Genomic DNA, 14543 nt, shown 5'->3' with positions numbered 1-14543 from the left:
TTTCTCCGTAGAAACCATTGTGGGTCGTTATTTATTGGCATTATGGTGAGTTCTTGGGAATCAGCATGTTTGTGGATGTCTCCAAATTAGAGTTTGAAGTCCCTTTCTACCTTTTGTTAGTGTTGGGCTACTCAGTGGTTCACCAATTGAAGTGATCTCCATTTTTGCAGAATAACTTGAAATAGCAGGTGAAAATACCTGTTTGTGTTTGAAGTTGCACGTCGTGTGGTTCCTGGATCATGCCAATATTTCCATAAGATGTCTCTATTTTCTGTAGGAGCAATTTCCACTTGATTTATAATTTTCAGGCTCTGTATATTAATTGTCACTAATCATGGGTAAAGCAATCTTCATTTGAAGTCCCAATCTGTACTTTTCCCCAGTTAACTTTTTGTCCTCTCTGTGCTTGAAACCTTGTTCATGAATTAAGTCAGGATTGTTTCTCTTGACTTCTATTGTATCTTCCTCAACACGTTTTCAGCTCTGGCAGTCAGTGAATCTCCCATGGTCTTAATCATGCATTATGGTCTAGTTGATCAGTCTCTACTTGAGATTTTCTGCAATGTCTAATACCCTGGCTTTTTCATGGTTGGCATGAAGGTTAAGGAAAAACCTTAAGAGACAACCTTTCTTGACCTGGATCCCAGCTTTCCTGAGATGCGCTTTTATCACCCTCATTTAGTGGTGTTTCGGTTGGGTTGAATGCAAGTTTGTCAGGGGGATAGGAGTTGCCACCCCACTCGATGTAGTTCCAGTTCCCTGCTCATGGTGCATCATTACTGTATTGTCTTGTTTATTGCAGGGGTCCACCTCTACCTGTGCACCTTAATGTGTACTCCCTCAGCTCACTGAAGTTACTGCAGCTCACGAGGCTAACATAATGTTGACAGGATGCATCTGGGCATGAGTGCCATCTCTCATTTGGTGAAAATATTCATGCCTTTGTGATGATGGAGAGCGCTTCTACTGTACCTTCCAAGACCGTTGTAGAAAGGAGCTGATCAATACTGCCAGACCAGGGACTCTTTCACCTCTTCCAGGATTGCTTTTCTCAGTTCTCCATATTTTGTGATGATGGCACATTCACCAATTTTGGCTGCATCTTCTCTCAAAATGTCACTTATTCTCATCCTACAAGAAGGTTCTGCAAATTAATTCTGCTAAAAGCAACATCTGTAGAATCACTGAGCGTTTGCACCTCTTTGCTGTGGGTTTCACAAGCTCCCAGCATGCAGTTCATCGGTCTTGCTTCATGTCTACGTCTTGCTATGTTTCTAATTGTAAAATATATGGCATTAAGCATTTTCGTATTTTCTACAGGGTTTTCATTTTCTTAATTCAAAAAAGCTTAACTTATGCTTGAAATGGGTTGAACAAAATTGTATTCAACTGTGGACTTATATTTACCTATTGGTAATAGCTAACTAATTTTGTTAAAGCTATACTTCTAAGAAGCTTCCCTTTTACTTCAATTTCCATAAAGATAAGGGGAGGTCAAACCCAATGCAGTGCTTAAAAAACTACTTATACCTCATCCAGTTTTTAGAAAGGCAGTAACTTTGTCAGCCCTCATGAATGTACATTTGGTGTAAAACTAAAGTACGCTTTGTCCTGACCTTAAAGAAAGGATACATGCCCCTCCCCTGGGCGCATCCTTTGTGTTTTACAAAAAGCAGCACAAACAACTAACATAATGTGAAAATTCTGTAACATTTTTTTGTAGGGTATTGCCACATCCCTACCTAAGTAGAACATTTTGCATCTGACCTTATCTATGCACTAATGTTTTCTTACAGCCTGTGATAGTTCTGAGTTGCATTATAGACACAAGTTTCAGGTCTCATTGCTTAGTTTGAATGATTAAAAATAGTCATTAATAGAGAAGTTATGATAAAAGCATCCTTGTGAAACAGCCTGTGATATTGTGCTTGACCAGCTTGGTTATACCTTAAACCTTTCTCACTTTTTATTCAAAATTCCTTTGTGCAAATATTTTTAGCAAGAACTAGGTGCAAACAGTTGAATGTTTCTTTTAGTTGGAATCGTCCCTCCCATGTTGTACCATTCCTAATATAATTAAGGAACATTTTACAAATTAATTATAAAAGTGGTCAGCTTGTCCCAAAACACACAATTGTAGCTCGAATTTTACTCTTCAAAAGATGCAGTTTTTGTAATGGATTCCTTTTTTCTTTTTTTAGGATGGCACCATTAAAATTAAGGATTTAAGCCTTCCTGAGCTTATCGGAATAATGGACACATGTTTTTGTTGTTTGGTAAGACAAAAATTAATTAACATTAATTATGTGTGATTTCTATTAAACTTAAGGAGTACAATGACTACTCTGTTATGTGATCAAGCTGTAGTCTTTTTGTGCCAGTAGAGCTAATAGTGAGGGATTTTCCCTACATTGGTCCTACTGTGAGTGAAGCATTTAATGGCCATTGGAGGGCCAAGCTTGTGACCACTTATATCCTGACATTCACAGACAACAGTAAAATATCCAACATCAGAGAGAGAACTGAGGCATAAAATTAGAGAAGCTGGAGTTGGTGAGAGTTCATACTCTTCTATAATTGCATACCCTGGACGTAATGCTGCCTTGAATGTACTCCTCACAGATTCCCATCTTTATGAAGGGGAATGCGTCTACGGACTCAATCATAGTGACCACAGAGAGGAAAAGAGGAAATGCCCCCACATTAACTGGACCTTCATCCAAAAAAGAAAGTAAGCAGATGGAGATGAAGATGGAGAGGGTGTGGCGGCCACCTAGTGGAGCATCTCCAAAACCAGTGTACTCCTCAACCACTATATCACGAGCACTGAGAGGAAAATGGAACACATCATGCGTCACCCTCCTAAGAAGTACAAGAGGGCAAAAACAATTGTGCAGGAGGGGAAACTGTCATCAGCACATGCCTCAAATCCGCACTTGATACAGTGGACTTTACCAGCAGGCAGATGTGCACAGGAACAACCCAGAGACGGTACGCCTGTACTGTAAAAACAACAAGATGATGAAAGGAATGCTTGAATTAATATCAGCCACTGGCAATGGCTGCGGGCCGCAGTACATACCATTGTTTTTCGCCCACTGTGCTATTCTAGACAGACACCCGCCTTATGCAAATCAGTCTTGGTCCTGCTCCAACAGGGACAGTCCAGCCTGAACGCCCAGTCCAGGTCCCCTCTAGATGGGGAACACAAACAATCCCAGACCGCTTTCAACTTCTGTAGGTCTCATCAGTGAAGCGTGGCTTGAGTCCCGGAGCACAGTGGCCACGGGACCCACATCTGGGCATACCTGTCGTGCTTAGGATGTTTGCTGCAAAAACGACAAAGCGAAGGACGGAATGCTTGCCTTTATCACAGACACTAGCGTATTGGCTCTGGGCAGCACTCCAGACCATCATTTTCTGCCTAATGTGCCATTCTAGACTGAGACCTACCTTTTGCTAATCCGCCTCAGCTCTGCTCCAATGTGAACAGTCCAGCCCAAAATGCCATGCTGGGTACCCTCTAGGTGGTAACACAAGCAAACCAAACCGGTTTGGCCCTGCTTAGGGCTCATCAGTGAGGCATATCTTGAATCCTGTAGCACAGCGGGCTACACGTATGAACATATCCATCTCACTTAGGGCATCTTCTACAAAAACAACAAAGTGATGTAAGGAATGGTTGCATTAACCTCAGCTATTGGTGATTGCTCTTTAGGCCTGCGGTGGACAAATCTTTACAGCAGATAAGGAAAGACAATGAAACTGCAAAGGCAATGCGGGCTCTTCAGGTTTTAGGACCTTTCAAGAGGGTGGCTATAAGAGCCAGGAGGCCATGGAGCTGAAGAGGGCTTCAGCACTAAGCCCCACAAATAACCTTTAGTGAGCAATCAACTCCACAAAGAACATCAGCACGATGGCAATACCGTCCACAAAAGCCTTTTAATGAAAAAGACAGGTGAAGTAGACAAGCCCCAAAGACCTCTGGCCAGCAGCCAAGTGACATCCCAGCACATAACACTAGTTGATGGCAGGATAGGATGTTTCCTCTTTGAATTGTGGTCAATCGCCTCAGCCAATGTATACTGAATATAATAGAGCACATGTATTGCATTGAATTGCTCAGAAAGCTGCCCACAATACCACCAAAGGCAAGGACACACACCAAAGAAATGTTACTCCACCTACAATAGGAACCAAAGCAGCTCATACAAAAGTGGGCAACAGATTGAGTCCAGAAGACCGAACTCAAGCAAGGGTCTACTCAACTTGCTTCCTCTTACCAAGGCCAAACCAGTCCTTAAGACTGATACTAGATCTCCAAAAAGTAAACAAGTTGCTCAGCGTTTCAGAATAAAAGTGCAACAAGGGGTCATACCTCTCCTAAAAAAAAAAGGGGACTACATGACCACTGTAGATCACAAGAATGCTTACTTGCCATACCAATGAGTCACAGTCACAAGACTTACCTCTGGTTCATGGTAAACAAGATACGTTGTCAATTCACAGTGTTGATGTTTGGCAATAAGTCTGCATATAGGGGTTTCTCAAAATGCCTAGCCACACACCTGAGGTGACAGAGAGGCACATTTACCCCTATCTAGACAATTGGCTGGTAAAGGTGAGCTTGCACCTCCAATGTCAAGGGAACATTTACTTTGTAATGCGAACACTGCACAAACTGGGGTTAACAGTAAACTTAGACAAGTTATCCCCAGTTCCACAACCATGGAAAGTGTTCTTAGGGGTGACCCTAGATTCAAAGATACAAAACTCTTGGCATTGAGAAAGCAAACTTGCCTCTACCAGAAGGGGCAGTATCTGACATTGAGAATATTAATGAAACTAATGGAAACAATGGCATCCTGCATGCCACATGTCAGACTGCATATGTCAAACCCAGGAATGACTGCACAATAAATGGTCACAGACCACAGGGAGTTTGGATGGTTTTGTGATCATCACAGAGAGTATGCAGAAAGAGGTAAACTGGTGGAACACAGATCACATTACTGTGCAGCGACCTTCCAAATTGCCAACTTCAGCAGTGACCTTCTCTACAGATGCATCCCATACAGGATGGAGGACACACATGCAAAGCCTTAACGTCAGGGGCCTGTAAAGCCTGATTTAGACAGTTAAGCATAAAAATGTGTTAGAGCTCAAGAATCTGTTCCTGGTACTGAAGGCTTTCCATGCACGGGTAAATGGCAAAATAGTACTGATCCAAACAAACATTGCAACCACATTATTCTACCTAAGCAAGCAGGTAGGCACAAGATCTTACCCACTGTCCAAGATGGCCCTGGACATCGGAAAGTGGCCATCTAAAGAAGAACAACAGGGAAGTGGCCATCGAAAGGAGAACCCTAGTGTGCAAGTACACCTGTTGTTACAAAATGTACAGTCAGACAAGCGAAGCAGCTACATCTCATGAATGGGCGCTTAAGCACCAAATGCTAAATACAATTTTGGGAAAGTGAAGCACATCAAACAAAGACCTATTTGCAACCCATGAAAATTTTAAATTTCAAGACTTGTGTCCAGGTACCTAAACAAGACCTATGGACAATTCTCTGTTGAAAGACTGGTCAGGATGATTGTTTACACTTTTCTCCTTAATGTCATTGGTTCCAATGGTAATAGACAAATGCAAACACTCAACCATGACGCTAATCATAATAGCCCTACAGGGGGCAAGGTAGACGTTCTCAGACCTGGTGGAGATCTCTCTAGGATGAATAATAAGCCTCCCAGCAGTTGACAACCGACTCATGGTACAGGATGGACAGACCTGTCACCCAGAACTGGCCAGCCTCAAACTGGCATTCTGCTCCTGAGTGCTTGGAATTTGTGGGAGGTCAAAGGTTTCAAAGAATTATGGAGATCCTCAGGGAGGCCAGGAGACCAAGTATGTAGAGGTGCTATGCCGCAAAATGGAAGCAATATTTCCACTGCTGCAAGAATCCGGGTCTCGTGAACAATAGAACTGGGAACTTAACTCACTTGCTAGATGAAAACGTAACCTATGCATCACTCAAGGTTCACCCGTCCTCCATTGCAGCGTACACTAGCGTACAAAAGCTTACTCATAGCGAAAAGCTTCTTCACCACACAAGTCATAAAAGGATTCCTTGAAGAAGCAAAAAGAGTGCTCCCCCCAATGTCGAAACCCACACCCATGTGGAACCTAAACATAGTACTCACTCAGCTAATAAAAGAGCCAACTATGCACAAGGCAGAGCTAACATTTCTAACTGTTAAGAAAGCCTGTCTGGTAGCAATCGCATCACTGTGTAGATTCAGCAAGTTGCAATCGCGCACCACTCATGATCCATACTTACAAATACATAAGGACAGAGTGGTCATGAGGACAAACGCTCATGTACTGAATCAGGGAAGCTAAACGCATAAAAAGGCAAGCAATTCTTTGTTTCCTTTGCCCCAGAACGTGAGTGACATCAGAATCTAAGGAGAGTAATATTGCACTATTGGTAGTGCAAACAATTCAAACATGCTACAAGAAGGTGGGCGTGCCACTGGTGTTTAAACCAAGAGTATGCTCCACAAGGAAAATAATAGCAACCATAGCCTTTCTGGCAAATGTTTCCCTCAACAGAATCTGTATGGCAGCTACCTGGTCCTCCATACAAATCTTCACTAAACGTTACTGTGTGGACATTTAGGTAAACAGAGAAGCTCAGGTGAGAAAAAGTGCCAAAACACCTGTTTGCAAGTACACATACATGTCTACTCAGCATCCTTAAGGAGACAGATACTCCTGAAAAAATGAATGCACAGCATGTGAATCGAGATAAGATTCATGCTACAAACAAAACGGTTACTTACCTGTATGAGTAGTTTTTCAGCTAGAAGAACTTTCTGAATTCACATGCGATCCTCTGGCTTCTCCTGAAATCCAGGGGTAAAACAGGTGCTTAGCGAAAGAGGCAACAGGCAAAGCAAAGAAGGAAGTTAAAAAATCTACAGGTCGCAAAGGAAACAAAAGAATCTGATGGTGACCATGCATGGGATCTTCACTGGGGGTGGGTGGACATGCCATCAAATGGTGCTCGACATCAACACCCACAAAAAAAGAGAAAAGAGAAAGAAGAGACACAGTTCTGGACTAAACCACTTTATGGCAGAATAATGCTCAGTATGTAAATCCAGAAAATTCTTCAACCTGCAAAACTACTCCTACATGCTGAGGAAGTGAGGTCCAGTGCTAAGTCAGTTTGGCCAGATCACAGCTGAAACAGTTTTATATAGATAATGTTCTAGATGTTTTGAATCTGGCACCCACATTTTAGGCAGTCTTCACATACGTGGGGTACAAAGGGCTAATCTCAAAACTACATGAAATTAATTTATCTCAGTAACTTGTAAATGATAGTGTTTGCTTACCCTTTGTCATATGACCTTTCATTCAGTCCCTCAGCTTCTCCTTGGCTATAGTGTATTCCCACATGCTGTTAAAAGGAACTGTATGAAGCTGGCTCTTTATATGGAATATCAAAATGAGATATACTGTGCAGTGAGTCCAGGGGCTTCCTTACTAGTGGGCAGGCCTTGCTCTAGCAATCCCAAGGTGCTCTTTTAGGAGGCAGTGTGGTTGAGCAGCCTTAAGCTTACCAGAGAGGAGTGTGAGACATTTGCAAATACACAGTCAGTAAATGAGATACGAGACTCAGTAAGGAGATCCACACCAATTTACAAAAATAACAAGTATCTTTTATGTTGTGGGACTAGAATTGTTGCGATCAGGTAAGTATGTTTTGCAAGAGAAATCTTTACAGTGTAGAAAAGCCGACAGGACGGAGCACCAATGGTCCTCTTCTCTGTCCGTGGCGTGCGGGTGCAGAGGGTTCTTGGACCGTCAGGTGTCTGTCACTTGTGGCGGTGGAGGGGTGCCCACAGAAACAGGCTGCAGGCGTGGGCTGTGGGACCAGTCTGGATGAACCAACAAGTGGGCTCAAGTCTCACTAGCCTGGGGGATGCAGAGACACCAATGGCCCTCTTCTACTTGGTCCAAGGCGTTCGGATGCAGAGGTGCAGTGGACCATCTGATTGCGATCACCGGAGGTGGTCGCGGTTGAAGAGAGCCTGCACAAAGAGGCTGCAGGCATTGGTTTGAAAATCGCAAGGGGGGGAAACCCACGAGAGTCTTTGTCTCTGTTGAGGCTGGGGACAACCCTGGCACTGTTGGCCCACTTCAGCACTGGCTAGAAGACTTGGTTGCAGTAGTGCTGTCTGGCGGTGGATTTTTTTGGTCCAGAGTCCTCTTCAGTGGTTCTTGGGTACCTGCAGGGATGCAGAGGAGCAGCTCTGCTACCCCACAGGAGTTCCCGTGCGCTGGGGTGAAAGCTGTCAGTCTTCCCGGGCTTTTGGAAGTTCCAGCAGCTGGAAGACAAGGCAACTTTAGCATTATTGTCGAAGTTGGCTGGCTGGCAGGGTTGGCGCTGAGTCCATCACTTGGCTTCAGTTCTTGCTTTTATGTCTCTGGAGTGCTCTTCTTCAGGTCAGCGGGATCTGATTTCCTGGTGCCAGGGCCTTCCCTAAGTACTCAATTTAGGGGCATTTCAGGGAGTGTAGGGTGGTAGCCAATGGGCTACTAACCCCTGGGTTTGCTACACCCTCCTATATGACCACTTCTGTGGGAAGTACGCATAGCTCTGTCCCAGAGTTCCTAGTTCTGCCATCACCAAGATGGCAAAATTAAACAAATTGTGTCCACATCAGGCAGCTCACCTTATGGGTAGATCTGACCTGAGAGGTGGGCACACCTCCCTGACTACTCATTTTTCCACCTGTCCAGGTGCCAAATGGTAGAGGGGGTTGGCATCCTCCCCTTTGAAGGATGCCAGATCCACATATCAATGTGAGTGGGCTTCTTTGAAGCCCCCTGCCTTGGTCTGCAGATGTGCAACATCCCTGCCAGAGCAGGCTTTGTTTCTGTCCCCCTGAGAGCAAAGGCTCTCACCCCTGGGAGTCAGAAACATGTCTGGTGGTGGCAGGCTGGTTGGAACTAGTCAGCCAGCACACAGCTAGTGGTAGGTTTTTCACTTGGCACCTCTATGGTGCCTTTTGGGTGCATGTATATCTATCACTGACATCAGTGAGGTTTTATTAATACGAGATGTTTGATACCACACATCCCTATTTTCAGTGAGGCAATGAAGTAGCTGTGGAGCTTGTATTGACCAGTGTCCAGCACATATACTTAAAGTGTCTTCTCTGTTCACTCACTGTGTCTGAGAATCAACAAAGACATAGCAGGGACATATCTGCTCTTGCAGATATGTCCTTGCATGTAATATAATACACCCTGCCTTGGGGCTGCAAGGCCTGCTGTATGGGTGACTTAAATATATTGCTTGCAGTGTTAGGAGACATGGCACATAGGCTGTGTGCCTGGTAGTGTTTTCACTTTTAGCTGCACCAAGACAGGCAGCCTACAATGGTAGTCTGCCTGGCTAGGTGAGGGGGTCCCTGAGGGTGGAACAATACATGCTGCAGCCCTTGGAGACCCTCTTTGGGACCCATTCCCTAGGTTCCAGAGGTACCATTTACTAGGGACTTATAACAGTGCCGAAGGTATGACCAAGTGAGGAAAAGTTGCACAGTTCTAGAGAAAGAGATCTGGCACTGGGGACTTGGTTAGAATGAACGTAGTGCACTTTCAGTCAAAATTGCATCAAATACCGGGCAAGAAGTGAGGGTGACCAGGCCAAAATGGGCACCTTTCTACTGGAATTAAGAGAAGCTGTGTTGGCAGAGTGGAGGCAGATCTTAGGTGTAGGCAGAATAGTCCCACTTAGGCTTCCAAGATTAGACTGCGAAATTTGGAAGGTGCTGCAGGACCTACACTCACGCTGTCCAGGGTTTTCACATGATATCCCAGCTGCAGGAAAGAAGAGGCTAAAGAACTGAAAGTGTATTAGTTATTGTGGTGAGAAATCTTTATTTAGCAATATTCCAACTTTGGTACAGCCTTATCTTTTTACCAAACAGACACCCTTAGTCCATGCATTCTTTTCTCTGCGGCTAGTGTTAGAGATATGAACACTCTTCCATCTTTATGTGACTGTCTTTAAAAATTGGTGGGCTCTCATATTTTATGTCTTAGCAATGAAATTACTGTCCTTCTTGGTTGCTTTTCAAAGGCTTTTTTGAAGAACTTTTTTTATATCCAGCTGTTCTTTTTCCATAGATCACCTGGTTGGAAGGTCACTCACTTGCACAGACTGTGTTTACTTGCCTGTACGTGCATAACCCTGATCTCATTGATGATCCTACGATGAAGGCTTTTGCATTGGGAATTTTAAAAGTGTGTGATATTGCCAGAGAAAAAGTAAACAAAGCTGCTGTTTTTGAAGAGGTAATGTTACATGTTCAACACATTACATGTTGAGATGCTGGATATCTAATTGCAAATTCTGTTAATAGCTTAGATGAATTCTAAGAGGTAAGTAGATGTTTACAGACATATTTGAAATTATATTTACTTAGTTGTACAGTGTACATTTCCTTTGAACAGTGTCCATTTGCACTTTATCAACCCACATCTCTGGATTCACATTAAAGGATATGGCGAATACTTATTTGACAAATTTAAGCTAATAAAAACATTGGTATGGCAACATCAGTCACTATTAATATTACTGAATATGAGAGGATGCGTAAAGTATCCCACTTCATCACCACAAGAACCAAATTGTGAGTTTTGCGCTCAGCTGTGCTAAAACACGGTGGGGAACAGAAATAAGTGGCGGTATCCAGTGATAGAACATAACGTTAACAAGAAATAGAAAATGACACAAAGACTGATGACAGGTCAGGGAAAAGGGAAATTAGAGTGATTCTTCCCTTTTTTTCTTACTGCTATAATTTTGCGTTCCCATACTTCTTCTGATAATAACTCCTCTTCCGTGGATGATCCAGTCATCTGGCACAAGAAAGTTCCCATAACTCATATAAAACGCCCTGCAAAACTAAAATCACAGAATTTCCTCCTGTTTGTGAGAGAAAAAAGTTCCGTAATCTGTAGAGATTGATTTTTGTCTTATCCAGTGTTCCAACACTAATAATGATAAAAACAGTACTGCTCTTTTGTGCGTGGGCTGATAGTACTGGGCGAAATTTTTGGATTTTGTGAAATCAAACTAATCTGTCACGGTTACAGTTCTAGTCAATTCCTATGAAGTGAGTTGTGTCCACCCACACGTGAGGTAGGGCTTTTGCCATTGGCTGGAAGTGCCCGAGATTTCTATCACAAACGACATAGGGAAAATCGTGTCTTTTAACACATATTTTGACTTTGGCAGGGTATTCTAGGGAAGAAAATGTGCTGAAATGTATGCAAGCTAAACCACCCTGAATTTCCTGGGGTTTTTAGCTTCAAGAAATGCAGAAATGCCAGCCACTTTTCTGCCACTTCGTTCAGGTATTTGCATGGGTGTAAGTATTTCTCCTTATTACTTAGCAAATGTTTCATACGAGTAAGTAACCAAATGCCCAATCTTGTTATTCGTGCTAGTGGCTCTCACTCACTGAGAGCCAAACAGAACATTACATTCCAAATCGATCTTCAAATTAGATATTTTCTCTTCTGTCTGCAAGACAATAAAACATTTTCTGCTTTAACATTAGCATTAAGTGCATAAAACATGTAATTGTTTGAAGTGCTTTAACTGCTGGAAAATTGGTCATTTCACCTGCATGTGTTTTCCCACCATAAAGTACTAAGGGGTAGCAATTAGGGATGAGAGGAACCTGCGGAGTTGCATAAAACTCTGTGGAGTCCTGCCAACGGGAGGAAAATGTGTATGCTGTGCTGCAGTTTAGTGCCAGAAATGCGAGCCGCGCTAAAACACCAGCATAAACAGCACCATGTGGTGCAGAAGAACTCACACCTATTTGAGCTATTTTGCTGCAGCTGAAATAGAAAATCGACTTGATCGGCAGCAGTTCGACTCAAGAAGCAGCCATCTGATTGCGTCAGCCTGCATTAGAAAATGGCACGAGAGGATGCCAAGTCTTGCTCGCGGCTCGCAATTTGTAGCCTCGCAGGAAAAAAATGAAACATTAATACTGTCCCAAAATTATTCCTGTTCTGATGGATACAACTACCTGTGGATTCCTCATCTCATGAATACTCCCATGGCGCCAGCATTCGACGGAAATCTTCTTACTAGTCTCTGCACGTCGACGAGGACGTCACTGTCTCGCACGCGACGCCGTCTGACGTCATACAGGCAATAAGAGGTCCTCGACGACGTGCAGACGTCAGTTCCCTTTTTTCCGTGCATTCGAAACGGTTATCTTCGAGGGAGCAACTGTTACTCTTGCGGTTACAGTGTATATCTTGCTGCGTACTCTTTCTCTGTGGAAATAATGTCGCAGAGAAAGTCTGGATTTAAGCCTTGTCGTGAGTGTGGAGGCAAGATGTCGGTGACGGATCCTCATTCCGATTGCCTTTGGTGTTTGAGCTCCGACCACGACGTCTCGACTTGTGATTCATGTCAGCACATGAATCCGAAGGCCCTTAAAGAACGCGAGGCGAAGCTGTTTATGGCCAAGTCAAAGGAGAAGCATCACAAGAAAAAGTCTTCTCCAAGACATCGGCGTCATCGAGACTCCCGGCGCCGTAGAGAATCTCGGCGTCATTCAAGGGAGGCTCGTTCCAGGTCTCCGGATCGGCGCCGAAGAACATGGGAGGTCAGCCCCACGGTGACGCCGCATCCTTCGACGCCGCATCCTTCGACGCCGTTGCCCTCTCCGGCGTCTCCAACTTCGCCTGGACAGGCGTCGGTGATTGAGGTATTGGAGCCTCAAGTGTTTTCTCCGGCGCAGACGCCGAGGCCGGCGTCGGGGTCGCCTCCGAGTCAGGCACCCCAGTATCCGGCTTTTCCCACCCCTGGAGCCGATAGTTCCGCATTCTTGAATGCGATGTATGCCATCTTCCAACAGATGGCTCCAGGGGGTGCTCCGGCTGGGCCTTTGGCCTTTTCTTTGGGTGATCCTGCGCCTCTTCGGCCGGCACCCTTTATGCCCTTTCTCCCGTTTGGGAACGTGGGCTCGGCGCCAGTGTCGGCGCCGGTGGCCGCTCCGGTGGCTTCGGAGGGATTGGCCCCAGGGATTTCCATCCCGTCGACGTCGAGATTTCGGCCTGTGACTCCGGTGGGTCCATCCGTTTCAACTGCTCTTCAGTCGGCGCCGAAGTTACCTGTGGCGCCGGATGCGGCGTCGGTGGCTTCGGAAGATCGGCGCCGATCTCCGACTTCGGCGGAGGTATTGTCGACTCCGCGGATTGAGCAACGACTGCATTCAAGGAGGCGTGCTCTCCGGGTACTAGAAGAGCAGGAGTACCAACGAGCCCTAGAGGAAGGAGAGCTAGAGGACTCGGGTGATGGGCTGCGTGGACTGGAGTCGGCCAGTGGGCTGGACACTTCCCCTGAGTGGGACCTTTCGTCCCCGGGGGAATATACCGAGGAAGCTGCTTCCTTTCATACAGTGGTACGGAAGGCAGCTAGTTTTTTGGACCTGCCTTTGCCGGTGGTGGAGGCGAAACAAAACCTTTTGACAGAGGTGTTGCATCCGGCCTCAGCCGCGGCGGAGCCTCTATTACCTTTTAATGACGCTCTGCTGGATCCGGTTTTAGAGGTGTGGAAGAAGCCGGCATCTTCCCCAGCAGTTCACAGAGCCGTGGCCAGGAGGTATCGGACGGCTCCAACTGATCCTGGTTTCCTATCTAGGCACCCTACGCCGGAGAGCTTGGTTGTGCAGGCCTCCTGTTCGTCCAAGTCAGCGACTGGTTCTTTTCCGACGGTGCCTGGGGACAGAGATTCAAAAAAGCTGGAGGCGCAGTCGAAGAAGATTTTTTCGTCCTGCAGTCTGGCATTAAAAGCCACCAATGCAACCTGTATCCTGGGGAGGTATATTCATGCTCTGATGGATGACATCTCCTCTTCGTTTACAGAGCTTCCCCAGGGTCTTTTGGATCTTGTCTCTGATGCCCAGGCTGCTGCGACCCAAATTATCCAGACGGGACTGGATACCACCGACTCGGTAGCCAGAGCAATGGGCACAACTGTGGTGGAAAGGAGACAGGCCTGGCTCCGTAACTCAGGCTTTTCGGCAGATGTACAGTCCACATTGTTGGATCTCCCGTTTGATGGGGACAAACTGTTTGGGGCTAAGGCTGATTCGGCCTTGGAACGGTTTAAGGAGAGCAGGGCCACGGCTAAGTCGTTGGGACTCCAAGCTCCTTCTTCCACGGCCTCTTCCAGATTCTTCAGGAGGTTTCGTGGATTTGGGCGTGGCTCTTCCTCCTCTTCCTTTCGGGGAAGATATCAGCAACCTGCCTCTTCCCATCCCTATAGAACTTTTAGGGGGAGGGGTAGGGTCCGCACCAGGGGAGCTTCTCAGCAGCACTCTGCCTCTTCCTCATCCTCTGGCGGGGTGCAGCAGGGGAAGCAGCCTTAGGCTTCCACCATTTCCCACTCACTCCTCTCCTGTAGGGGGAAGATTACAGCATTTTC

At 45.5% G+C, this 14543-nt stretch overlaps 1 protein-coding gene across 8 annotated transcripts in view; it reads left to right on the top strand.

Moving 5' to 3' along the window:
• Positions 1-14543, top strand: part of NAA35 (N-alpha-acetyltransferase 35, NatC auxiliary subunit) — a 521214-nt gene that overhangs the window by 97024 nt on the left and 409647 nt on the right. For all 8 annotated transcript variants that reach the window (XM_069229524.1, XM_069229487.1, XM_069229505.1 and 5 more), the window contains 2 exons: positions 2202-2276; positions 10214-10381. In XM_069229524.1, coding sequence (XP_069085625.1) covers positions 2202-2276; positions 10214-10381 — 243 coding nt within the window. The remainder of the gene's footprint in view (positions 1-2201; positions 2277-10213; positions 10382-14543) is intronic.

The sequence above is a fragment of the Pleurodeles waltl genome, chromosome 1_1, assembly GCF_031143425.1.
Source record: "Pleurodeles waltl isolate 20211129_DDA chromosome 1_1, aPleWal1.hap1.20221129, whole genome shotgun sequence".
In the NCBI taxonomy this organism is placed as follows: domain Eukaryota; kingdom Metazoa; phylum Chordata; class Amphibia; order Caudata; family Salamandridae; genus Pleurodeles; species Pleurodeles waltl.
This window is presented reverse-complemented; position numbering and strand designations above follow the sequence as displayed.